The 27,375-nt window shown below is 42.3% G+C and overlaps 3 protein-coding genes and 1 long non-coding RNA gene across 10 annotated transcripts; 2 read left to right on the top strand and 2 right to left on the bottom strand.

Annotated features, from left to right (window-relative positions):
• Positions 1-1,778: 1,778 nt before the first annotated feature.
• Positions 1,779-7,698, bottom strand: LOC100831091 (RNA polymerase II C-terminal domain phosphatase-like 4). 2 transcript variants are annotated; one of them, XM_010241570.3, is made up of 8 exons: positions 7,126-7,698; positions 6,108-6,181; positions 4,960-5,093; positions 4,570-4,750; positions 3,548-3,837; positions 2,842-3,030; positions 2,668-2,706; positions 1,779-2,391 (listed from the first exon to the last, which is right to left on the bottom strand). In XM_010241570.3, the coding sequence occupies exons 1-8, from the start codon at positions 7,332-7,334 to the stop codon at positions 2,023-2,025; spliced, it is 1,485 nt and encodes a 494-aa protein (XP_010239872.1). In that variant the 5' UTR covers positions 7,335-7,698; the 3' UTR covers positions 1,779-2,022. The 2 variants fall into 2 exon arrangements, with proteins under 2 accessions (XP_010239872.1, XP_003579679.1); XM_003579631.4 differs by having other exon boundaries at positions 4,960-5,090.
• A 795-nt stretch (positions 7,699-8,493) lies between these two features.
• LOC100830786 lies at positions 8,494-16,946 on the bottom strand. 6 transcript variants are annotated; one of them, XR_002961429.1, is made up of 11 exons: positions 16,907-16,946; positions 16,648-16,712; positions 16,502-16,548; positions 15,634-15,723; positions 15,099-15,183; positions 13,634-15,013; positions 13,468-13,546; positions 12,904-12,949; positions 10,796-12,679; positions 9,375-9,589; positions 8,494-8,977 (listed from the first exon to the last, which is right to left on the bottom strand). It is a non-coding gene; the product is annotated as an uncharacterized LOC100830786 (long non-coding RNA). The 6 variants fall into 6 exon arrangements; XR_002961430.1 differs by having other exon boundaries at positions 16,502-16,545; XR_733000.3 differs by lacking the exon at positions 16,907-16,946 and having other exon boundaries at positions 13,634-14,736; positions 14,934-15,013; positions 16,648-16,883.
• A 465-nt stretch (positions 16,947-17,411) lies between these two features.
• Positions 17,412-19,251, top strand: LOC100846780. Its single transcript, XM_003581144.3, has 3 exons — positions 17,412-18,291; positions 18,400-18,540; positions 18,634-19,251. The coding sequence occupies exons 1-3, from the start codon at positions 17,470-17,472 to the stop codon at positions 19,027-19,029; spliced, it is 1,359 nt and encodes a 452-aa protein (XP_003581192.1). The 5' UTR covers positions 17,412-17,469; the 3' UTR covers positions 19,030-19,251.
• A 3,997-nt stretch (positions 19,252-23,248) lies between these two features.
• LOC100830477 (DNA-binding protein S1FA) lies at positions 23,249-25,378 on the top strand. The gene is made up of 3 exons (XM_010241569.3): positions 23,249-23,382; positions 23,474-23,544; positions 24,889-25,378. Exons 2-3 carry the CDS (start codon positions 23,518-23,520, stop codon positions 25,102-25,104), a joined length of 243 nt encoding a protein of 80 aa, XP_010239871.2. The 5' UTR covers positions 23,249-23,382; positions 23,474-23,517; the 3' UTR covers positions 25,105-25,378.
• Positions 25,379-27,375: the final 1,997 nt, after the last annotated feature.

Here is a 27,375-nt window from a genome sequence, read left to right as displayed (position 1 = left end):
ACGCACGCGCAGAATTAAGATGAGGAGGCCGCGAGAGGAAAGAGATGGGCAGGCGCGTCGCGCGAGAAGCACAGCGAGCGAACGTTAGTTCGATATAAATCCCGATAGATAAATCTGTAGACAGACTCTTACTCTCTCCCCTCCACCTCATAAAAACTCTCACGTATCACCCTCTTATAGACAGCTGACGTATATTGTTGTGCTTTGCTGCTTTGGAGCATTTGGTTTGCCCGCAACGAGGTCAGGCACGACAACACTGCCTGATGTGGAAGGCTCCAGTCGGTTCCTTTGCAGCTATATGACCTCCCTGGTGAATATCAAACTTAATAAACTCTCATGGATGTTGTCAAAGGGAAACAGCCGGTGATTGATTTCCAAGGTCGTCGACTCGTCGTCTCCTGTCCCGGGGACTCCGGCTGTCCTGAAGACCTGGGAGAAACCTCTTGCGGGCTGGCCTAAGCTGAACATTGATGGCTCCTTTCTTGCGGAGCCGAAGGCAGCAGGTGCAGGCATGATCCTTAGAGATGAACATGGTGCCGTGATCTTCTTGTCCTGTCGTGCTTTGGCTCACTGTAATGACACAATCGAGGCCGAACTGTGTGCTTGCATGGAAGGGATCGCTCTGGCGTTCAATGGTCCCAGCTGCCGGTCCTCGTTGAGACTGATTGCAAGGCGGTCGTGGCTGCAGGGATTGTCGAAGGTAAAGACTGGTCTAGATTTTCATGTGTTGTCGATAACACTAGGCTTTTGGTGTTGCAAGCGCGGCCTGTTTGAACTATACCTAGCCATCTTTTATCTTTATTAATTCTCTATGCTAATTTTCAATTTGTGATTGTGAATTTATCTAGTCTCGTTAAATTTAAGAGTTATGAAGCCATTTGTCGTCTAGAAAATATCGTGAGAAAAGGAAAAAGAAGATATTGGTGGCATCAGTTGAAATTGTTAAAGAACTATATTTAGCGTCTACAATGTCTCAATAGAAGTTAAATAGTTTGACAACTTTATGCCTCGAGAAGAAATTGGTGGATGGGATTGATATTCATAACATTATCAAATACTTTGCATCAAAGAATGTTAGAAGAAATTTTTAAGGTAACATGTATGAACCTTTTGATATAAATGTAATTTTAGATTCATTATTAGTTTCTTTAGTGAAATTTTACATATACATACATTATTTATTATTAATATAGTTTATTAAGGGCCCCGAGAGGGCATTGAATACTAATTTGGCACCGGACACCAGAAATCTCAGGACCGGGCCTGCCGGTACCCCAAGCTTTGGGCCGGGCCACCCATGCCTAGGTATAGTTTGAACAGTGCTTAATCATTAATCATGCGTTTGCAAATATCGCTCGCATGGAGAATCGCACAGTCGTGTAGCTGGGTTCCAATCTGTCCACTGAGATGGACGTGGTTCTCAAATGTTGTAATATTTCAGGTTTTCAATATATCTCCCTAAAAAAAGTAAGGAAGACGATTATATAAGCAGGCTCTACTACCAGATGTAGTTGCCCGCTTGCAGCCTTGCAGGGCAATCTGAGTAACCGGCGCACCTACGATCAGGAACGTTTTTCAAATTCAATAGTAGTAGTACTCCGTATCTATTGTTAGAAAAAAAAAAGAGCTAAATGCTAATATTTGTCTAATTCGTGGTCAAATTAAACCTCCAAATACATGTCTGCCCATTAGATGTGGACGGAGGAAGTAAGCATTATTGAGGTATTTAGGCGTAACATGTTAAAAATCAGACAAGCCACTGCAGTGCAAAACCGAAGTGGTCAAATGGTTAAATTGCCATTTAATTTGTACGGCCAAATGCCCAACGAGGCAACGAGCTTCAAATAAGCTGCAAAACTTGGCATGCACCATAAATAACACTGCAGATCCGGCAAACCAGATCCAAAAATGCTGCATTTTCTATCCCGTGAGACTAAGAGCGCATGTAAAAACACCGTTACAAACATATAGTCCCTTCGAATAAAAACACCTGTGGTTAATCCATCTCGTATGCCTTACTAATTACGACTCAGTTGGACCAGGAGCAACAGCGTCAGCATTTTCTTTGCCCTTCTGCTTGCTCTTCTCCTTTGGGGCCGGGACAGGAAAATCTTCCTCCTGCTGTCGGTGCCACCGGAAATTCGAGGCTTCAATCCAACGAGGGTGGACCAAGATTTTGTTGTTGCCAACCGCCCAGCGGGCCTTCTCTGTTCCGCTATCCACGGCAACAACATGGGTAACCGTGGAATCCATGTCCGCGCAGCAAATAGCCCCCAACTGCTCGGCCATCTTCCATATTATCTGATCCTGTGGGCGAGAAGAGGACGGGAACACCCGACTGAAGACTACTTTGCAGCCCTGCAGTACTTCCTGCCGTACCTTCTTGATTACCTACAAAAGAGGGATACGTAAGCAGTACTCCATGGAAATTCACAACTGAATTTGCTTGCACATTTTTTTGTTATCACACCATGGATCATATATCCATGAAAGTAGTTTTACAAGTGAGAATTGAGCAGGGCTGTCCATATTCCACAAAATGGTAATACATAGCAATTAGTGAAGGTTAAGGCTACTGAACTTTAGTGTAGATACCATGGGATAATTGTTAAACCATTCATGTTGCATAAAATACAAAAAACTTCCAGGGTAAGTCTGGAAGTGTACCTGTCTTACATCCCGTGAAGAAAGAGCAGTTTCAACAGCCTACAGAAGAAAAAAGTGCAGGAGCAATTGATTAGATAAAAAACATATGTGCTTATTAGGTTCAAGTTTCTGCGCAGTAGCGAAAAGGCAATAGGGTGGTAAATTGCGGTAACAATGTGCGCTTAAGTAACCAACCGAGTCAAAGAAAAGCGTGTGTATACGCTTCAGGACATCTAAAGTAGTAGCCAAAGCACCATCACTCTCCCTTTCATCTTGCATTGACTCTGACAAAGCTTTGACGCTAAAACCAAACTGGCGACAGCTTGAAGCAAAGTAATGATATCTCTCCATCAGAATAAGGTTTTCTTTATGCTTCTGCCAGACCTGAAAGAAGATACTACCATTCAGGCTAGACAAATCATGCTCATACAATTGAATTATGAATATATCTATCTACTATTATAAAAAAGCCGATTGGTGGCGGCGGTCTGTCACCTCCTTCTATTGTAAAAAACCTTTCTAGTGCAAACAACAAATCTACTGCAATAAACTGCGAGGGTAATGAAGTTTGCCACCAGAGTTGGAGTTATTATTACTAGCAAATATCGCTAATATGTCATAATTGTTTTTAGTCTAATTTATCTATAACGAGTAGTTTAATTTGTATTATCCATAGCAATGCATGTGTATTTAGCTAGTATCTACTAAAACAATAAACATCACACTACCATAGGATCAGAAAAACAGCACTACTGTTGTTAAGTCTTCCAGAATAACTTAGCGACTGAAGTATATAATACAATGAGGACGTAACTTGAGTACAAACTCCTGATCAATAATGATTACTGAAAATAGTATCATAAATGTCTGTCAAACATGCTAACCGGAGAAAAGCACTTACATACTCAGTGTCATCAAGAATGATTGCAACATTTTCAGCTCCAAGAACCACATCAAGACCTTTCTGGTGTCGCTGAGTGCAGTCAGAGTTTGAAATCACTTTGGAACCAAAATAGACATTACCAGGGTCAAGAAGCTTTGCAATTTCAATTGCGTAAGCCTTGTCACCCATGGTGTATATATACATCTCAAACATATTGCTTGCTTCTTTTAAAAATTTACAGACAAAGGGTCTCAACTTTGTAAGCATCTGCATTGCTTCTAATGTGAACAAGCTTTTCTCTGGAGCGTCTGCATTTAAGACATGTTAGTGGTTTAATTGCAAATAAGTTGAGGTGGAAGAAAATAATATTTTACAATGGAAGTTTGCATACGCTAGAAGTCCACGACTACAACTAGTATTACAAGACTGTTGCTCCCATCATATATGCTACTCCCTACGATCCATATTAATTGTCGAAATATTACATGTATCTAGACGCTTTTTAGGCATAGATACTTCTATATTTGAGCGAATTTGAGACAATTAATATGGATCGGAGGGAGTATATCAGTCTGCTAATTTTGATCAGCTTAAACTATTGCCAGGCTGACTGATGTAAATTGCACTGAGCCATTATGTTTTTAATTGAAAACCAGAGAAGAATAACATCCTGGTAAATAGTGATTCCAAATATAAGAAACAAAACAAAACAGAGAATTACTATGCATACATTAAATTTTCATTTATTATCTGATTACATTGACCAAGAGTTTTGAACGTAAAATGTTCGTACGGGTTGCAAAGTTGCACTAGAGTGAAAGTAGTTGACAACAGATCTAATATCAGTTCCTCGCAGAATTTAACAATTTCAAATATATTAGTGGTGAAAACTGAAAAGACTTGGATTCCACATAAACCAGTCACATTTATATGTTTAAGAACAGAGTTAGTGCTTCGACATTGATGGTCACAAAATATCAAATCATGTAAAGAAATAGCTAAAAGTTCTCAAAACTTGAATGCAAGTAAATACACCTTACCTTCTGATGCAAAAGTTTGAATTCCCAGGTCCCTTTCAGCAGCAGAAATATCATGGAGTTTTGTTGAGTTAATCAGTGTATGATCCAAGTCTAAAATAAGTACCAGTTTTCTTTCACGCAGCAAACTCTTCACATTAGATCCACGCAATCTGTCAATTTCTGAAGTACCTAACCTCAAACCCTGCATTTAAATAGTTCCAAATTCAGGTCCTATCAAGGCACTGTGCGCGCACAACTGGAAATGAAAAATACAATTTCAAAATCTGACAATGTATTAGAGAAACTATGCTAATGTTTCTCCCAAGAAATGGGTTTTATGAGTACGGTAAATTCAAAAAGGGAACACCGTTACACCTCTCATCTTTATATAAAGGTCACAGGTCTATATACCTTATGGATGTAACCAAAAGCAACTCCCGGGACATCTTCTTCATCTTGTCTTTTCCCACATCTAAAGCAAAGTCCACCAAAAAATCCAGGATGTGGAGGACAGATCTTGATTTGAGAATCTTTACATGAACCTGCTAAAATAAAATCAAGCAATACAGCATATCACCTGCTCTACTCATGAAAATTCAATGCTCTAAGATATAACAAATTGAACTGAAGATAAGATGCAGATGCGGTAGGAAAGAAAAGGAAGCTTTACATCAGACTAGCTTCTACATGTTTTGGGTATATTTTAAAATACAAAAAGAAAAGGCATGTAGAGTTTTAGGCAACTGGGTAATCTGAAAATTGATAAAATACATGACATAGATAAATGTTTGTTGCATATTCTAGATCAAAAGATGAACATGCAGACATTTACACCCTTTGCAGCTTTATACACACTATGAACAAGGATAGCCAAATTATGCTCTTAACCTGTGCATCATTCATGATTGAAATGAAGAAAGTAACTTAAAATCGTTTAGTTAGCATTATCAAAAATAAAAAACCAACAGTCCAATATAAATATATAATACCAGCCATGTGAGCAACAAAATCAGCAGCTTTTATTTAAATTTATTGTTTACTTTCTACACTAAAGTACATCTTTTATGTATTACTGCACACTTCACACAGCATCTAATGGACAGTAATGATAGAAATAATATTTACTTTCAATTTTCAACACCTCATAAGCCATGCCAATATATATCTTTATTTTACTAGACACTTGCTGAACAAAAATAAAAAATGAAACAAAGAAACAAATATATGATCATCTGTATGTCAAACAAAGTGGTGAGTTAGTTAGAAAATTCATTGGAGGTTGAGATCACGCAAGTCTTCACATGCCCACAGAACTCAATGATAATAATAACATCCACTAATGGGAATGGAGCCTGGAAACTTGTGATCACATAGACCCTTGAGCTGATAATACTGCAGATCACGTATCAAAAAGACAAATACTATGAAATACAACTATTTGTGGCAAACAGTCATGTCCCCTTGAGTTGAGCTGCTAAAGTTTTTTTCCTTTTTGGCAGAAAGTTGAGCTGATAATGCTAATTGCTTTGCAAAATGAAACTCATAACTCATAAACATACCTTTGGCATCTTCATCAGGCTTTATTGTTATTCCTCGATCTTGGACTTGTTCAATCACTTTACGCCTTTTTGTACTGCATTTTTCATGGGGTTGACATCAGTCAGATAATCATGATTAGTTCTTTCTCAATACAACGTCATCTTATATTATTGCCTCATGTTCCCTCCTATTACTAAAGTATTAGAATCCTTCATCAACAACTGCATCTAATCCATTGGATGTAGCATTTTTCCGAATGAATGATTTTTATAAAACTTTCTACCTCCGTATTCTTGTACCTGCTCACTTAATCCTATCAGTATAACATTTGACTTCAACTATTTTTTGCGAATAAACGATTAAACGAAATCAGGATAGATATTAAACAGCAGAAGAGCAACTAGTAACCCTAATTCCATGGATCCTACCTGTGCCTGTTTGGATGATGGAGGCTAAGCCAACCTTATTTCAACCAAACAATACAAACCCAATACGCAAATGCAGTGCCTAATCTGAATCTCAAGCTTCATTTTATGATAAGCCACAAAATAATCTACATGACTTGTCCTAGTTTCAGATTATAAGCCGTGCTCGGCAATGAAATTAGGCTGATTGGCACTTCACAGATACAGAAAACTTGCATACCACAGCAGAATGGATGGCTTTCCACTTTCCATGTGCATTGTAAGGTGCATGGCTATCTACCTAGATCAAGTGTAATAAACAATTTCGCTTTGTTCAATAAGTGGGCTACTATAAAATATAATAAAGTGTCGTGTCTGGCTGCGTGCTGCTAAGTACATGAATAGTGCTGACAGGATCAAACCCTGAAAGAACTTCTAGTGCACAAAAGGTGTTAATAGCAGCAATCGTCTGCTCGGATCCACCAGTCACCACATTGCAAGTAGAACAGAAACAAAGACTCTCAAACATCTATCTGACCCGATCTACCATGACACGATGATAAAAGTGCACCAAATTACAGCATCGAACCAAGCCCGACGACATGGTATGAAGTAGGAATTGCAAGTCCCGTACCTGCTCTGCTCTACGGCTTCCACCTCGACCACCACGTCTTCGTCGCCATCCTCTTCATCGTCGCTGGTGGATGATGTGGAGGGATCGCCGAGTGAGGCGGAGTCGACGACAGATGTGAGCTCGAGCTCCGCGTCTAGGAGCGCAGCGAAATCGTCGCTGCCGCTCGATGACGACGGGGACGGGGACGGCGACTCGGTCGCGAGGCTCATGTGCTACGACTTTGGGGGCGGGGATGTGTTTGGTGGGCACAAACCAAATACTCGGAGAGAGGTGGGGAGGAATGCAGAACTCACCGGTGGACAAATCGGCAGCGGAAACACCGCCTAGGGCGAGCTAGGGTTCTGGACTTCTGGGTGAGGTCGGGGGACGGAAGCGCTAGCGATGGTGGGGGAGAGGAAGACGGCTCGCCGAACGGCCGACCGGCAAGGACGAACGGGAAGGAGATAGAGGGCGGGCGGGCTGGACCGACGGGAATGGGGATGGGGACACCGGCGGGAGAAACGCCGCGACGGCAGCGCGTGTCCTCGAGAGCGGTGTGAGATTTGGGTCGCACTCGCAACAACATACCCTACGCTTTTCACTTCTTTTTTTATGTGATTTTTTATGAAACGACGGAATGGTTTACTGCCGACGGTTTGGGCCAAAGTTTTGACGCTCCAGACAAAGTGTCACGAAAAATCATGGTTCACATCCATAAAAGTGTTATAAAAATACCGTTTTCTACTTCATCTACGTTTCGGTTTAGCACATTCACATAGAACAATGAAACAATATAGGACTTGAATACAATATAAAAGTATGCGATGCTATCGTCGTCCGCCACGTTGTGGTCGTGAGTGTGAGTCTACCCCCCTCCCTCATACATCATCTGGTGACATAGAGTCGATTTGCTACTATTGACAACCATCTCAAAAGGTTCAGCATCGTTTTTCACTTGGCAACAGTATTAACTGTGCATGTGCAAACCATGTGTCAACTAATACATGAAAAACTATTGGTGAGGGATATTGTCTAATGACAAAAATTTAAATTAACTAGATTAATTTGCAACCAATTCAGAGTTTCCATAATCTATTATGTTTCCACAATTAATAGATATTTGGCCTCGGTGGATAATTGGTGGGTAATTAAAATGTGTTATACTAACTCATCGTTGAACTCGTGCGTGACATTAGAGTTAGAGTTGGCCTGATTGTGGCTGGGATCTTTTGGATCCGATATAACTCGTGCTTTTAATAGTTGTATATAGTCAAAATGAAATTATCGGTGGGTTCGCATTCTCTCTTAAGATGTGCTTTTTAATATGACTAGCAAAAATGCCCGTGCGTCGTAACGGAGCAACAAAATAAAATGATACACTCGAAGACATACAACAAAACTTTCTCTTATGGTCTTATTTGATGACCATCAAATATTCCTTATGGTCTTATTCACATAAAAAAAATTATGCGTACATACAAATGGGTAGCATATATATATCATCTAAATGCACTTTTTTCTTCTTCTAAATACATCCGTGCAGGTGTATCATTGATTAAAAGGAGTTGATGTGATGCGGCTACAAGCCCCGAGGACGATTACAAATCAACTACCCGTTATCCCTCCACTCTGCAAAGACCTGACCTCTAAAGAGCCCGGCCCTAGCCCAAGCTGTGTAGCCTCGGCACCTATGTAGCCCAACAACTGTACTACATTAACCACTGCATGATAAAAAAATCACTCTATTCCTATGGACCAGAAGACGAGCATCGACGCCGTAGCGAAGTCCTTCCGATCCTTACCGGCAAGCGGTACATCTAAACACAGTTAGTTTCGGGTATGCTTGTGAGCATTGCACTGTTTTGACAACTCCCTGACAAATATAGTTAGAAAATCAATATTTCAGTTAACTTCAATTGGGCAGACACAGGAATGAAAAATGAATGTAGCCTGATATATTCATCAGTTTGTCTTTCTATATTCTAACTTAGGTCCATCATTTTATTTCCTGATTCATGCTTTACAACTGTGATTATCTATCGCGGCCTGCACAATTCGAGCATGTGCTGTTTGCATATAACTAATCACACAAAATACAGTATATGGGTATTATCAGCATCTAAGTTTATTGGAAACAAAATACAGTATCTGGGTATTATTTACGTTGCCTAACCAAAGCATTCGGTACTCCAGAGCTCAACGATTACTATTCTTCTTGAAGTACTTCCCAAGACAACAGAATACGTATTATTGGGGCTGGGGCGACGGACCTTGCACTCGATCGTTGCGGTTGACCAACTTTACAAAGGAAGTAGAAGCCCAACTCACACACTGCTCATGGAGCACGTCGAGCAGAATTGTGGTTCCATGCCATGTAAACGTGCAACGCATAAGGAGGGGCAGGGAGGGAGTTCAGGATCGGAGTCGGACCTTCTTGGCGGTGCATCAGAGCTCCCAAGATTTCGGTTAGTGCAGCACAGTGAAGCTTGCGTTATGCAGACAAAATTGCTGAAATAAATCAGAAAAAAACCCCGGCAGAAAAAGAAGAAGCAAACAATCAGGAAGTACAAGAATGTCTTACTCCAATTCCTCTTCTCTCTATTGGAGCAATGGAGGAATTTATTTCAAGGGAGTGTCTTATTTTGTTAACTACCCCGAGCTGCCCGTCGGTCATACCCGGCCCCCTACCCCAGCTACTGTTATCTACTCTACTTGGTTGCTACTGGTGGGCAGGTCTATAAACCAGGCCGAATTCAACTCGCTGAGCATATGGGACTAGGCGGTTCCACCCGCGCTTACCGGAGAGGCCGCCGGCGCTGGAAGAGGCAGCAAGCTCGCCTCTGATACCCGCGTGGCCCTCCACTTCCTCCGTCCGCCGGCGACGCTCCTCGAACTCGCCGGCGGATGGCCAACCTCAATCTGCATCCACACGACGGAGAGAGGGAGGGGGCCTGCCTGGATCTCGCCGGAGATAGGAAGGAAGAAAGGGTGAGGACTCAACCGGCCGCCGCCATTCTCTGCGATTCGGCAGGACGCGAAGACCCCGCCACTTCCTCCTTGGCGGCATCGCCTCCTTATCCGAGGGCAGACTTGATGGATGGTAGATCTGGGCGGGGTTGCGGCACTACGGCAACGGAGCTGGGCATGGGCCATGGGGATGGCGGTGCCGTTGCCAACGGGAATCCCTGGGTCAGGGATGCATGCGGAGAAGAGGCACCGGAAGAGAAGGGGTTCGGGGGAGAGAAGGGACGTCGGCGTGTGGCGGCTGGAGGCAGTCTTGGTCCAGTCTTGGTGGGTTGCAGGCTGCAGCCTCGGAAATCGGGATCAGGAGAGACGGGGCGTGCGGGGGCGAGGGAAAGCAGAGGGCCGAGGAGGCGGACCGCGGACGCGGGCAGACGAAGGAAAGTTCGACAGCCGACGAAAACGGTGGCGAAAGAAGGATCCGTATTTTTTAGATAGGCATAAATTATAAAATATATTTTGACATGGTTAAAAAATTATTGGTATGACAAGGAAGCTATTTTGTGGGACGCAATGTTCTTCTCGTGATCTAATGGACAACACAGTATTCACAATCTAGCTTAAATCCTACTATGTATTACTTTTCCCACTAGTCCAAGCTCACAACACCATATTACACCAAAGATGACAAGCTACCACCAAAGCCATTATGAACAGCAAAAAGGCCTACCATTTTCGATGACACATTCCTTTTTAGCAGCTTCTCGGCTTGTCCTGGTACGATTTTGTGTTGATTGTACCATATCATGCCAACGCGTAGACTAAATTTGTCCTGATTAGGTCCCATTTTCCATAGGGGTCTGTCTATGTAGCAGCCGCCTGTTTTTAGATACCGAAACAGGCGCCTGCTTTGTGAAAACAAACCAGTCGCCTGGTTTGAAAGACGAAATAAAATCAAAAGAAATCAGTCGCCTGCTAGTTTGATGCAAATCAGGCACATAAAGATTCAAAAGACTAGCAGAGAACAATGGCCTGTTCGTTTAACGAGAGACACATAACCAAATTTATGCTCTTTGAATAAACACAGCAACACTACTGAGTGATAGATTCAGACAAAAAAAGAGGACGCCAAATTACTAGATTTGCAATTCCAGTCACAAACACATGCAATTGCATTTCGTATGACCTCCGATTGCGCATAGTAAACTGCATGCAGTTGAGTCAAAAAGATCACAATGGGGCAAATAATTTGTTGATAAAATCCTGGAAAGGTACACTTTGTACCCCTATCATCAACGCTAGACTAGCTAAGTGACAAATTCCATGCAAAATGGGACAGATTCAGACAAAAGAAACCAGAAATACTTTCATCCTCTGGACAACAACAAAGAATCGACAAATAAAGAGGACGCCAAATTACTGGATTTGCAATTCCAGTCACAAACACATGCGACTGCATTTCGTATGACACCCGATTGCGCATAGTGAACTAAGTGCAACTGAGTTAAAAGGTCATAATGGGGCATATTTTTTATGATTAAAACCAACAAAAGTGCAATTTGTACCTATCGTCAACACTAGACTAGCTGGGTGACAAAATTCCATGTAATGAGCTCAATGCCTTGATATACAGAAAATGCAATTTGGGCCTATGACAGATTCAGACAAAACAGGGGCCTAGTGTATAGCAAAACAACAATTGAGTTAGGACAACATAAGGGGACATATTTTCAGTTCATTAAAATCTGCAAGAAAATTGCACTTTGTGACTCATCAAGACAGCTGCTAAAAGACCAGAATCGACAAAAAAGAAGAACAAACAAACAGGTGCACAACTCCAGAATACAACAAATTTGATTTCAATTTGTAAGCCATTGACTTGCCCACATGAAACTACCTGCAATTGAGTTAAAGAAACGAAAAGGGGCAGATTTGCTGTAAAAACCTGGAAGAAGACAGAAAGTGCAATTCCAGTATTGGGCAACTGCAATTGCACTTCATAAGAACCTCGATTGCAACTACATACAATTGCATTTGATAAGACACTCGCGAATATTTAACTACATCCAATTTGAGAGATGAAACAAAAAATATCAAGTAACAAAGAGGAAACAGGCCCAGGCTAGAACTGTCTCAATTAGTTCAAAGAATCTATCTAGAGAGAACAGATTATCATCTGCTTGGTGTGTGCTGGATTCCCAAGGGAATCTAACATCTTGGGCAAAATTGCATTGGGGATTGCATTTGAATAGCACAAAAAGGGATTGGATAGATTGCAGAATTGCAGCGACAACTAACTAAGGATGGCAGAATAAAACTACAACTAAATGTAAAACTAATTCTGAACCTAAATAGAAGTTCTGTAGAAGTTATATACGGTTCAGAAAAATACACATAAGCCCATTGGTCTTGATTAAATAGAACGGAAAGCATATTACAATAAGATCCTGCCGAACTAGAAAGAAACTCACTGCATCAGCTGCAGTCGGACCGCCAGCATTTACAGGTCCGTGCCAATTATCAGGAACAAAATTAGACTATTCAGAATTGGATTCTGAACTGAATCCATCATCATCAAAGCCATCGGCCCAGTGTCGATATCAGACATGATGCACTGCAAGTAAAATCAGAAAAACATCTTAACAAGCTAGCAATGAAAAAAGAGCTTATGCTCTTCTGTAGACAAGACAACAATAAACACATACTAGTTGCAATTACATGTATAGTTACTATCTACCGCATATACTTAGTCGCATCTACACCTTTACAGATATATGGTACCATTAAGCTAACCCAAATGCCTAATCAGATGATGACAATGTATGAGCCTGAACATACCCGACACATAGAAGAGCTTAGAGCTAGCTTACATTCCACAGAAGCACTGCAATCCAAGGGAGACAGGTGACCCATGAATCAAAGGGTGAATCAAAAGCATGATAAGCAAACCCCAAATTCAATACATTTCCCCAACAGCTCTAATTTCAGAATAAGAAACCCTAAAAACAGAGCATATAATTACACCCTAATTTGACTCAACAACAGCCGTGCCAGCACAAATGCACCCAAAATCACAGTCCGCGCCGCATAGCTCAAACCTTTTTTTTTTGAACGAAGTCGGGAGGGGAGGCCCCTACCTAATTTTAAATTGCGGAGCCAGAAGGCTCAAAGTTTACAGGTTACGAGAACAAAGTTATACAAAGGAAACATAGCTCAAACCAGGCACAACCAAATCAACTAACGAGGATGCGCAGTCCCACTTGAGACAGACAAAATCTAAGGCCGCCGGCAAGCAAACCTCATACACCGAAACCCCAAACCCCGCCCTGCGAGCAACCTGAAACCACCAGCCTCCCACCACAAAAAACAAGCAATGAACATCACATGGGGACACAGACTAACCGAGGGAAACAGACAAGGGCTCGCCCCGACGAGGACGGATCCAACACACCCCACGCCATTTCCGATGTTTCTCGAGAGGCTAGGAAAAAATAAATGTGGTGAGCTCAAACAAAGAGGATGTAGCTCCATTAGAGAGGGAGGAAAAGGAAGCTAGAGCTCAACTCACAGCGGCGGCGCGGCTGAAACTCCACCGGCGGTGCCGAAGTCAAAATCGCCTCGGAGCCCTCCCCCACCTTTTCTCTCGAGCGTTTCGCGAGGAAGACGACAGCTCGGTGCGGGTTGAGCATTGGAGCGGTCGGACACAGAGAAAGAAAAGCAAAAGGCAAAATCTGTCAGACCAAGCGGGAATCTCAAAGAAGGATCGAGCAGTCACACGATCACCTGCTTTCCAACAAAAAACCAAGCGACTGGTGTATAGCAAAACAGTAAAGAAAATGAGCAAGATAACCAGTTAACCTACACAATGGAAACAAAATTCTAAATGCAGCTGCAACTAAAAATCATATCAACAGATCCAACCAAAATCGGCCAAACAAACCAACCCAAATTCATATAACGAGCGATCAGAGAGGAACAAAAGGTTCATGAAGAGCTTGGATACAAACATGAATGACCAGCAACCACATGCATCAAGGTTTTTCCCCCTTGCAGTTATCTTTGCCCTTTGTGTCCAAACCTTGCTTTCCCCAGCCTCCTCAGCAAATATCTTCACTCTGTGAAGCATTCAGATTAACAGTCATCGAGGCAATGAACTGCGGGCTTCCATATCAATCATTGTCGACGATTTCTTGGGTTTCCATATCAATCCACTCAACGGCAAGGAGGCAAGTGACTAGATTGCAGGTTTCATTCAGAAATGCAAGGAGGACCCCACCTACTGGAACAAAATGTCCACTGCTGGACTCCAACGAATCTATGAGTGCTAAAGTTACTTATGTCACCCTTCTCTCTTCTAAAAAATATATCTATAAATACAATCCTCATCCAAGAAATCCAAATAAACTTGTAACATGCTTAAAGCACAGCTGGACACATCATGTTTTTTCCATGTTAAATTAATGAAACCATCCTTGTCTACAATTGTAGTTACACATGACAGATTTATGCAACTAAAGTTCTGAACATGGGATCAATGTGTGGCTTCTGGAGGACTCTGAACAACGAAGAGAGACAGGCCAAAATGTGCTACATGCAGATCTTCTACAGACTTCAGTTTAGGCAGCTGGTGAGTTGAGGTTCAGTGTTGCAAACTTGCAACACCAAAAGTACCTGAACCAAACCAATTCCCATTAACATCACTATTACTATTATTTTCAGGTAAAGAATGTCCCGAAACTGGGCAAACAATTTGCACATCCTACAGAAAGCACGGTGCCTGGTAGGATTGTGCCAAGGCCAAAAGAAACGCAAGTGTGCCCACTCTTACAAAATTTACTAAGGAGAGGGCGGGGAAGCAACTGACTGACCAGTTTGATGTTTGGAAGCTGCAGAAGGACAAGGACAAGGATTCAGAGGTGAGAATTCTCAGCAGTAATCAAGCTGCAACCTGAAAACAGCAATCAGAAGCATCATGTCACATAGAATATATTTATTATTCATGCTTTCCGACTGCAGGATTGCATCAAACTTACTTGGACCGGTACTCCCAGCCTCCTATTTCTCCAATGATACAGCTTGAAGTGAAGACCAAACATCATATACCATAAAATTTGTACACTGATAATCCATAACAACAACAAAAAAGTTTATTAGTGAACTTGTTATATATTTGCTAGAATTCAGAGCAGCGCCGGCTAGATGGCAGAGGTTGAATTGCAATTGAAAACTCAGAAACTTAGCATTGCAGTACTACAATGGGTGCAAATTTAATTAAAGAGAACTGCAATTCAAAAGCAGTAAACAAGATAAACCACTTTTGATGATGATAAAATATTAAAAACAATAGCATGATGAGGTGTTACAGGACATAGACAGTGCAATCGGAAAATAGAGAAATGCTAGAATTCAAAGAAGCACTAGCTAAAAGGTAGGGGTTGAATTGCACTTGCAAATTCAAAAACCTAGAATTGCAGTACTACAATGGGTGCGATTATATTTAAAGAGCAGTCTGATTCAAAGCATTAGACAAAAAAAGAATAGCGAAAGACAAAAATACGGCATAAACACCTGGTCAGAGGCAAAATAACAGTAAGCAGAGTCATAATGCACCCCACAATCCTCCTGGTCTGATCCAACATTTATGCGACCCATAAACTCCTGCACGTTTAACATAAATAGGTTAAAAAAAATATGGACACAAAAAATCCAAATTGCAATTCCCAGAAAAAATGGGATACAAACCTTACTACCAGAATACATACATGCAACTTTAATCACAAAAGAAACCTTGTGACAAAATGACACGATTTATACTAGCCAAACCCCTATAAGCAGAAAATAAAATAAAATAAAATAAAATAAAATAAAAAGACATCCCTTTAGATTCAGCGCACATAAGATTCAAATATACACACCCCCTTAAATTCAAAAATCAGAGTAGGGGTGCATCCCTTTAGATTCAGTGCTCATATCACTTATGTTAGCCAACCCACTAGCACCAGAAAATACCAATGAAATGAAATTTTGATAGGTTACATTCATTCAAATGCACATAAGGTTGCAAAAATGAATCAAGTAGAGTACAAATTAGTCTTATAGTACATAGTTTTAGTAACAACACTGCAGGAGCTGAAGCAATCACTTAAATATGACTCTGATCGAATCACTGGAAACAACAGATATGACTCTGATTGAATCACTGCTACAGCTAGCAGGCAATCAGAAACAACGCAGCTGAAGCTGAAGCGGACTGACAGATACAACATCACGAACCGGCCAAAATCAATCGCAGAAATGAACCAAAATCACCAACATGCCAGGAGGGGAATGAACCCCGAACTCAGAGCTAACCCTTGAGTCACAATCGCCAGAGGAAACAAGAGGAACTACCATTTCGACGGGACTTTCTCGGGGGACAAAGGGATCGAATACTCACCACCTGATGCGAACAAACTGCGCCGCCGCTAACAAGCCTTGGCTCTGCTACCATCAACTCGCCAAAATCCGCACCGAAGGGGGAAGCAAAATCAGCCACAAACTAACGAATTACTACAGTCATTTCATAGGGGAAACCGAACTCACCAGACAGCCATTCCATAAATCTCACCGTCGAAGACGCATCTCGGAACCCTCCTCGCCTCTGCCCTCTTCTCCGTGAAACATTGCAGCCAAAAGCAAAAAATATGAGCGCAAAAACGGTAGTGAGAAGACAACAGAACTGTGATTTGTGACCAGAGAAACGCCGGCGAACTCGCCGGAGGGAGGGGGCAGGGGTGGAGGAGGGGGGGGAGGGATGGGTAGAAGACGGCTCCGCCGACGAGAGAAGCGAATCGCCTCGCACCTTCTCAGACAGACACAGAGCACGCAGACGACTCGAGAAAGAGAAAAAACGACAGGCCACGCATCTTTACGCACGATCGGACGGTCTAGAAATCGGCTGCTTTCTAAAAAAAAGCAGGCACCTGGTGTATAGCAAAACGGAACTTTAAAATATTTCACAATGTATCTAATTATACACATTTGATACTATAGATGTTGATATTTATTTTTGGACGCAACTAATTGGCGGAGTTCCGCCCAAACGCAACCTGGCGATTGATTCTGACCAAGTGATTCGCGTGCGCGCGCACCTCCGTTCTCCGTCTCTACAGGAAAAATTTCTATGTGTTAAAATCTTACGAAAATCCATAAAAATCCTTCCATCCAAAAAGAACGTTAATATGTAACAGAGGAAATACAAATAGTTTGGCCGAAAGTTTTTTGAACAACCCGCCTCTCTGAATTTCGAAGCAACAAAAATCAGGTGTCAACTGCCACTCAAAAGACCAAAGCGGCGACACCCGAGACCCTGACCAAAACTCTCCCCTCAAAACCCGGATTGCGCCGCGGCGAACACCGGCGGGGATGGGGTTCGACGGCAACGATGACCACATCAGCGAGCTACCGGAAGCGCTCCTCTCAGACATCCTCTACCGCCTCGGCACCGCAGAGGCGGCCCGCGCCGTCGTCCTCTCCACGCGCTTCCGCGACGCGTGGCTCGCAACCCCACTCCGCCTCGACGACCTCGAACTCCCTGCCCTGGCCCGCGGCACGGGATTCTCCAAGGAGCCCTGGGCTGTGCGCGCTGACGCCGTCACCCGCGTCCTGGCCTCCCACCCGGGCCCCGTCGCTCTCTTCCGCCTCTCCCGGACCACCTTCCGCAGCCGTGTCTCCGCCGCCGAGGCCTGGTTCCGGGACCTCGCCGCCAAGCGCGCCCGCGAGGTCTACCTCTGCTGCCCGCCCGAATGGTGCCACGACGCGCTCGCCGACCCGCTCCTCGCCTGCCCCACCCTCGAGACCCTGGCCCTTGGCAAGTGCTCCCTCTCTGATGCCGGGGCCTCCGCCTCTCGCCTCACCGAGCTCACACTGTCGGAAACCAACCTCTCCGAGGCTGCCCTTCAGAGCGTGCTCTCCGGATGCCCCGCGCTGCGCAGCGTCATGCTCAAGCACGTCCATGGCCTCCACCGCATCCGCGTCCGTTCCTGCCGCAGCCTCGTGCTGCTGGGTGTGTGGCATTACAAGAAACTCGAGGAGATCACCGTGGAGGATGCCCCCTGCCTGGAGCGTGTGCTTGGCAGTGTGCGTCTGACTGCAGCCATTACCGTTGTTGGCGCGCCAAAGCTTACTGCTTTAGGCTATGTCGTGGTCGGCATTCCATATCTGTTCGATGGCGAGACTGCTCCGCAGGTGTTTCGCTTATTTCAATTTCTCCTCCGTAATTAGTTCGACTAAATTTCTTTACTTAGGTCACGCCAGCGAAGTGACTCCTAGATGTCTTTCAATCATGCATTGCAGGAGGTTGGCAAGGGTCTGCGTGCTCCGCTGCATAGCGTGAAAATTCTGGCTATCACAGTGAAGTTCTCGAATGAAAACGACATGGAGAAGGTGATAAGCTTACTCGAGTTGTTTCCCTGCTTGGAGACATTGCATGTCAAGGTAATTTTCTGTTGTGTTGCTTTGTCTCTACGGGTACTAGCTGTCAAATTTAGTTTAACAGAGCTTAGCTTGATTCCTCATCATCTTTTGCAGTCCAGTGATAATGATCAAGAGTGTGGCGCAGTTGAGGATGACACAATTGGCTCCATCTACTACCCAAAGTGTGATCCCATCAGGTGCTTTGTGAGCCATCTCAAGAGCGTGAGACTGGAATGCAAGTGCAACCACCCCAACCATAGCATGCTTGAATTCGCATCTTTTCTCCTTGCTAGAGCACATGTGCTGCAGTTCATGAGGATTCGGTCCAAGATGTCTGGCCTCTCAGAATGGGTTACGAAACAGCAAAATCTGCTCAGCCAAAGCCACCGTCTCTCCTTGGAAGCTGAGGTCGTGTTTGAAGGTATTAAACGACGTGATGGCTTCACCATAGAAGGTGTCAATGCTCTGTCTGACCCCTTTGACGGTGATATCGACATCTCAGGCTACTAAACAAACTATGAAAGTTTACTGGTTGAGGCTTCATTCTGAAGATGATTGCTATCCATGATGTGCAGGCTGGACCTTTTTTTGTCTGTCTAGTTGATTTTCTGAATCTAGAATCTAGACTATCATTTAGGTCGAGTTTTGAGGTTTCATCCTGAAGGTTTCTATTTATGATGTTACAAGTATCTTCTGACTTGCGTCTAGTTGATTTGCTGGATGTTGAGTTTATTTAGGCTGTTTTTTATGGTTTCACTGTGAACAGGGACGGGTCCATTTGCCTAAAAAAAACAGGGACGGGTCCATGTTGGGTCAAGGGTGCAGAAAGGTACACCTAAATGATTTGGCAAAAAAAAGTTGATAGGAATTTCGAGCATGGATCTGGGAACAAAACGGACGATGCGATATGCCAAGCGGCTACCTGTACAGGTAGAAAATCCGCTCTCATATTAGCCATATAAGGTAAGGACTAAATATGAAATAGTTGCTGCCTGTATTTCCTGCAAAGCATAAGTTGGTCTGCTGGTAGTAGTGGATTCAGTGAATGACATGAACCTTTAGCTCTTTCGAGCGCTGCCAATCTCAATTTGTTTTTCAAAACAAACGTTTCATGCTCCCTCTCAGTTTTTCAATTTTTCCTTCAAAATGAAATGTTTCTTCTTCTTACTTCTTTAGGATTGTCCATTAACTTTACTTCGTCTCAGTTTTTTTTCTCCATTAGATCTCGCTTTAAGAAATGAAGAATCATTCTGTGATATTGTAAAATCTATTGATCATATTGAATATTTTTTGTAGAAAATTTGACCTTATTTAAGTTTGACACAAAAAAACTATTTTTGCAACTTTAAACACCCATCCTGAAAATTCTTGACTGCCGGTGGCGGTGAAGGTTGCTGCTTATGTTGCTGCTAGTAGGACTTCTTGTGATAGGTTAGTTGTAAATCTAGACTATAGTTGTGTTACGGCTTCTCTTGTTGCTTTTGAGATTTTTTTTCGTAGGGAGAGTGTAAGCACCGGATGGCAAGACCAGGGATTGAACCTGGGTTCACAGCATGGCAGCGTGCACATGTCAAGCTGTCTTGTTGCTTTTGAGACGCCTAAAACTTCAGTTTTACTGTAGTTGAATTTCTTTCGTACTCCCCTTGTGATTTTGCGTGATATTTTAACTTTATTAGCTTAGAATCTGTAGGCTTTAGAACATTATTAGTTCATTATGACCCTTATTGAAACTTTATAAACAGCATCAGTTTTGGTTAATTCTTACTAGGGGGCTGGTGCCTACAGTACTTTACTTGGTTTGTTATCTTCCATCTGATCCTTTTGATGATTGGTATCCCGTATCCATCATCTCATACAAAGATGAAATTTCTAGTCTAAGAAAATGAAATCAGGGCATGTATATTTCGGCAGCCAATCAAAGTGCCTCAGTTGTGCCTAGCATATTCAACCTCCCGTATAATTCACAGTTCACACACTCCTCTCATACAATCCATTTAGGTGGTAACCATCATACCATGATTGATTTTACGTAAAGAGGAGATTTTCTATGTATACCTGCTAAGGCATATTTTTGGTGTGGCTTTTACCCATTCAAACAGTTGCTAATTTATGTTGATGCTCTTTTGCAAGAAAGCGGAGAAACGAAAGGAAATTGACTATAGATTGATCCACTTTGGATCGAAAAGGCAGTCCTGAATTGAAGGAGTATAAATTTAAATTTAAGTGGGGGAGATCTTCGGAGATCTTCTTTCCACAATTGTGAGTTTTAGGGGTTGCAGAATGTGTGGAGTGTGTTCAGATAGGAGACGCAGTAAAACATAATTCCCATATCTTTTTTCCGTCATCCTCTGACCCAGATTCTTGGTGTATAATCTTCAGAACATCGTGTAGGAGCATGATTTGTGTGTTTGGCATGCCTGAATGAGTGTACTAGAGAACGCTTTCTTGTCTGAAGATGGAGATCTAATCGAATCTGTTAACACCTTTTTCTATATTTTTTACTATATACTTTTTCACTATATTACTATATTATAACTTTTTTTATTATATTTAGTCTATTCTTAATATTTTTTTCTCCCTCGTGGATTCTTTGGTCAAGAATTATCTTCGTTTTTTTTACTTGATTGAAATTAAGCAGATGCAATGAAAATAGAAATTGAATTAGACTACTATTTCAATCCACTAATTTATTCTACTCCCTCCGTCCAACATGACTCAGTGACTTTATTGGACGGAGGAATATATATATATATATTCAAAGCTAATTCTATATAGATTCGAAGCTGATATAATAGAAAGACTCTAAAGTGTTGCACAAAAAACTATATGTAGTTATGTATCCCCTCGTAGTGTGTACTTCGGCCATTAGTATACAAACATGAGAAATTCTGGAGTAAATACTAGTGCCCCCTCCAGTGTACTTTGGCTACTATTCACGCCAGATTTTTTTTTAAATCAACTTGTGGGTGAATTTGCGTTTCAAATTTTCTTACATGCAAAATACACATTGTGTTGATCCACTACAAAAACATTTCAGAAAATTTGATGACCTTTTGGGTCTATCTAAAACTAGAGAACTATCGAGTGCCAGGAGAACATCACAAAAAAGTTGTGAAAAATCCAAAACTAATTGAGTGAATCAACATAAGACACATCTGTCATGAATTTGATCTACATAAAAAATGAAAAGGAGAAATAACACAGGTGCACCATGCTTCTGGCTAGTATTCACAGTGTAGTTTGTTTTCTCAACACGTGGATGACATTCGAATTTGAATTTTTTTTTGACTCGATGAATACACATTATGTCAATCCAGTAAATTTTGATAAACTTGTGTTGACTTTCTATTTATTTTCCCGTCGCTTGAGGGCACAATTACATCACTAGTCATGGGTTCAATAGAAGTGCCCGGCCTCTTACAGCTACAGCTACGACCGATCACCATACAAAGGGGGACATGGTCATGTAAGCACTCCGTAATTCCGTATATGCATTCTCTCATGGCATGGTAATACAGCACAGGGAAATAGCAAAGATATGAACAGCACACAACGTGTGAATACTTTGTGGTAGCATATGATTACCAAAAACATCTCCTAGTACTCAAACACACCCAGCTACTACCAAGCAGCATACCTCCTCGACCGAGTTAATGGAGATCAATTCACGTGTTCTTCTTTCTTTTGTGAGAAGAACGTTTAGTGATGGATTAAACCTAATGCTTTCAAGAGGGTATTTGGATTGATGGTTCCAATTTGTTTTAATTTTTTATACTATAACATTTTTGGGTGTCCTGAGATGTAACTGTAAATTATGTCTTCACCAAGGGATTGTGTCCAACCTGGAGAAATGAAACCAACCACCATTTTATGCTGTTAGGATGGATTTCTAGTCAAACTGATAGACCTAACTGGTTAGCTAACACCAAAGGTGCCTTTTGGGGTTAAATAATATGTACAAGTAAACATAATATCTCCATGGTCTTCACACAATTCTTATGGGGTAACACAAAATACTCTTCTTTGTAGTGCCAATAAAACGCACTCTGGAGAATCGCCAACAAATTTGTACAAGCCATGCCAGCAACATATAAGTTCCTACTCCCTTCATCCAAAAATAGATTGAGATTTTCTAATCAATCTAAAAAAATCCAAAGTACAAAGAATTGACCTTCGAGCTTTCATCACACGTCCTTATGTCATCGTTACTCGTTACCAAATTGGTTCTTAATTACATTTCTATTCAATGTTGCGCTGCAGTTGGTCTAGCGGGAAAGTTTTGTTGAGAAAGTCTAGCGGGGAAAGTTACCGACTGTAAAGCTTATAGACTTCAATGTTCTTTTTGAGAGAAGTTTCCTTAATTCCTTCAATCCTCATTTTTTTCCCTTGCATTTTTGGATTGAGGTAGTAGAAAACAAAATCTGTATAGACTAACGGATGCATTCATCTTGTCCTCGCTGTTCAGTTTATTCAGTAAGTAGACGCGCATCACAACATGCCCTCAAGTGCACCCGGCCACGCAATTCACAAGTGAGACAAACGTGACAATGCAAAAAACAAATCCAACTCATGCACAACATCATACGCCCACGCAAAGCGGGCACACGCAACAAACCTGACGTACTGACGTGTTACCTCCATTGTCCCCCCCCCCCCCCCCCCCCCAAAAAAAAACCGACGTGTTTGGACCAGCACAATGATGTCACGGCCTAAACAAGATAAAAAAGGAAAAATAAAGTAATGACGTGGCGTAGAAACTTCCCAACAAAACAATCTCCACGCGGGGAAGACGTCAATACGAGCAAAGAAAAGGGGGGAGATCGTAAGAACGCCACAGAAGAGTCCCAGGTGCCTGCGCAAGAGGTCAGTTTCTTTTAGAACCCGCAGATCCTACGATTCATCTCTCGCTTATCTTCAACATCTCTCCCCTGGCTTAATCTGTCCAGTCTTTCAGGTTCAGAAGGTGGTGGTGCCTCTGGTTCAGATCTCGTTCCTGCCATGGCGGAGCAGTTCGGGGATTCGGCGGTAAGGATTTTTTTCCGCGCGCTCTTTCTTCTTCGGCGTAGACTTTTGGTGTTGATTCAAGGTCGCTCGTGTGTTGTGTGGTAACTCTGATTTGAGGGAGCGAGATACGTAGTCTTCAGATCTGCTTTGCCCACGAACACCCAGATCTGCCGTTTAGCGCCCTCGCTCCGGCAGGTGCACCGTGGCTTACCAAGCACGCCCTCGCACCGTGCCCCGTCGCAGCGAGGTGGCCACGGTCTACCGAACGTTGCCTAGCCTCGCTTGCTCGTAATGGATTTCGGCCCATCTTATTTTTCTTTTCTGGATAGAGTTAGATCTGTAAAGCTAGTGCAACAGTTCAACCTGGACAGTTACGTTTTACGTTGTTTTGGTAGTTGTAATTGTAACCAAATATCATGAATTTGTATGTCCTAAAAAAGGATTGCAGAATTTTGATTTGTTTGGATAGGCTTTGGTTTAACTTGTCAGTTGTTGTGATTGTTACATCCTCAGAATAGTGAATTTTAATCTGTTCAAATATTGTATAGTCGATACATTTCTTCTTCATTGTTTTAATATGGGCCCTATCCGCTAGCTACCTAAGTTCCTGATGATAGTTTTAATGTGACCTTCTACAAGTTTAGAACAATACTAGGGAGTTGTAGACATATCTGCCTGTCAAGTTAAATTGTGCTGCTCCTCTATTTATGAATATAGTGCATATGATCTTTTAGTTATTGCATAAATTAATCCTGAATTCATTGCATCGCGTGATCTTTTGCCTTTTTTAGTGACTGCAGTTTTTGTTCTATTATTAAGTCCACATTGGCTGCTCACAATGTTCGGTATTTTCTATCATGTGAATCCACTGAAATTTACTCTCGACATTAATTGCTTTGCTGTTTTTAATGAATATATGTAGTTTCAAACACTACCGGATGTTATGGGCATTCCAGTGCATCCTTGTGCCAGCTAACCTGCACTTTAAATGATTATTATAAGTTGATCACTTCACTTCAACCTTCCTAAGATAACCCAGTTGCTAGTGTAGAAACAGGCAAATATATGAAATTGGCCTTATTAATATATTGAAATAGAAATTAAACTTCACTTTGTGCTGTTGTGGAACTGTGCAAGTGTCAACAACAGCTCGTTAATAGAAAGTGAAATTTATGTACTGGAAATTATCATTGATGAGCTGTGAATTTAACATGTTTATGGAGCTCTAAATATGCCAAACTGTATTGTTCGTTTCTTGTTCTTGCTACCGTTGTATGATATGAGCTCTGCGAGCTCCATGCACTTAAATTGCTCTGTTGTCCAGTATAGATTATAGCTTCTAATAAATTATTTGCTGGTCTTCAGAACAATGTAATCATCGAAGAGGCCAACAAGGGTCTGAACCCTGGAATGATTGTTCTGCTTGTGGTTGCGACCTTTCTGCTGCTTTTCTTTGTCGGGAACTATGCGCTCTACCTGTATGCGCAGAAGACACTCCCTCCTAAGAAGAAGAAGCCAGTCTCCAAGAAGAAGCTCAAGAGGGAAAAGCTGAAGCAAGGGGTTTCTGCACCAGGAGAGTGAAGAGATCCATCAGTTTCTCATGTTAATTGTTTTATCCTGGCTCCTACTTTACCTGATAAAAATATACCAGCTGGAGCTGCAGTGTTCAGTGACTATTATGTAGAAACTTTGTCTTGAGTGGTACATTGGTATTGTCGACAACCTTGTTTCAGCAAACTGATAAACCTTAGCCTAAACTGAGCTGTTCTGCTGTTCTTGGTTTACAATTTTGTTTGGTCATCTTATGTAGTAGACTTCTGAAACCTGTCTAGCCTTTTGCAGTCTGTTGTTTTCATTTGCATTGTACTCCGACATGTCTTTGCATCCTGCCAAAAGATATCTGCATCAATCTTGGGCTAAATTAAATTTGAGCATTAACTGCAAGACATTTTAATCGTCCTCTGATTCCTTGAGTTCATCCTGCGTCTAGGAAATGAACTGTTTAGTGCTGCCCATTGCTACTTGATGAAAGTGGAACTGAAGAAACTAATCCATTTCATCAATCTGTACTCTTGAAATAACAACTTCCGTAACTGAAAACTGTTCAGTGCCTCTTTGATTCAGGATTCAGAAAACTTTGGGCTTTTTGATTTGGATGATTGCAAAGACAGTAGAGAAAACACATGATTGCAATGTCATGCTTACTTGATTCCTCAAAGATTGAATTTGCACAGATGTTAGTTTGATTGCATCTTAGGAGAACAACTTGATTGCAATTTCATTCTTGGAAAAAGCAAAACAATATTCATGCTTGGGAAAAAACAAAAGAATGGTTCCAAAAGGTTGAAAGTCAATATCTTTTTTAGTAAAGAAAAGTCCTACATAATTCAATCCTAAAAATGAAACAGACCCACATAAGAAAATGAGATTTGAACATTCTAAACTTTCTATGACAAATATTTGAACAAAGAGGACATCGGTTTACAACTTCTAACTAATTTTAACTCTCAGAAATGCACAAAAACACTCCACTCGTCCAAAATCACCATCGATTTCTTTTTCTTTACCGATGTGATGTTGTTTTGTCGTTGGAGGCGACGTCTCTGTGTACATGTCTCTTATGATTGGTATCTTTTACTGATTTGATTGGTTTCTCTGTCGAGCATCGAGTCGTACGATGTGAGTGTAATACTTGGAGCGAGAGAAGGCACTAAATTATCTACTCCTTGCAATTGATCGCTTCCACCGCATTCAAATCATAGTCCAAATACATCAAAATGTCATGGCCACCTAAGGAAACTCGCATTCACAAGCCGCATCATGCTCAGCAAACATCTCAACACACCTCGACAGGAAGATTACGGCTGCAAGCGTATCCGTTGCCCACTTAACTGAAATTTTGCGCTATTGGTTTCTCCGGCTTAGGCCCTCTTTGATTCATAGGACATGCGGAGGAAAAGTGTAGGGATAAGAATTTTTCCTTCGGTGGTACTATTCACTCATTTGATTCAAAGGAATTGGGTAAAGGAAAGTGGAGGAAAAATTCCTTTGATATTTGGTTCAAAGGAAAAACGTAGGAACTTAACAATCCAGTCATACCTCTTTTTTGAATCCCTACGCACACAAAACGAGACAAGAGTATGCCGGTCTACCCAATGATGTCCCTTGATTTGCCGGCCAAGATCATTAAGGGCGTGGACAAGATCTGCCGTGGGTTTCTGTGGAAGGGGCAGAAGGAGGCTAGAGGGGGGCATTGTCTTGTGGTGTGGCGGGCAGTTTGTTCTCCCAAGCCGCTCGGTGGCCTCGGTGTTCCCAATCTTCACATGCTTAACTGGGCCCTTAGGGTCCGCTGGAGGTGGCTGGAGTGGGCGGAGGACTCGCGTCCTTGGAGAGGGCTGGCCTTGGAGACTTCCAATGAGGTCGACGTGATCTTCGAGGCAGCTACGTCCTCGCGTGTGGGAGATGGTAAGAGGACGCTTTTCTGGTCCGATCGGTGGCTGCGGGGGATTCGCGTTTGTGATGCGTTTCCCAGGATTGTGAGCTTGGTTCGGCCCAAGTGGATCCGGGAGCGTACAGTCCGCGACGCGCTTCAAGGTGCTTGGCTTGATGATGTGGGGCCGGACTTGGATGCTGTGGCTGTTGGGGTGTTTCTCACGCTCTGGGAGTGGATCCAGGAGGTTCATTTGGAGGACGGGGTGACTGACACCATGGTTTGGAACTGGTCTAAGGATGGGAACTACTCGGCCAAAACCGCCTACGCAAACCTTTTTGCGGGACAGGTGTGTGACCCGATGGCGTCTGTGGTCTGGCACACGAGGGCTCCGGCACGGTGCTGGTTCTTTGCGTGGCTTG

Source organism: Brachypodium distachyon, chromosome 5 (genome assembly GCF_000005505.3).
Source record: "Brachypodium distachyon strain Bd21 chromosome 5, Brachypodium_distachyon_v3.0, whole genome shotgun sequence".
In the NCBI taxonomy this organism is placed as follows: Eukaryota; Viridiplantae; Streptophyta; class Magnoliopsida; order Poales; family Poaceae; genus Brachypodium; species Brachypodium distachyon.
The sequence above is the reverse complement of the archived record's forward strand: the minus strand, read 5'-3'. Positions and strand labels throughout refer to the sequence as shown.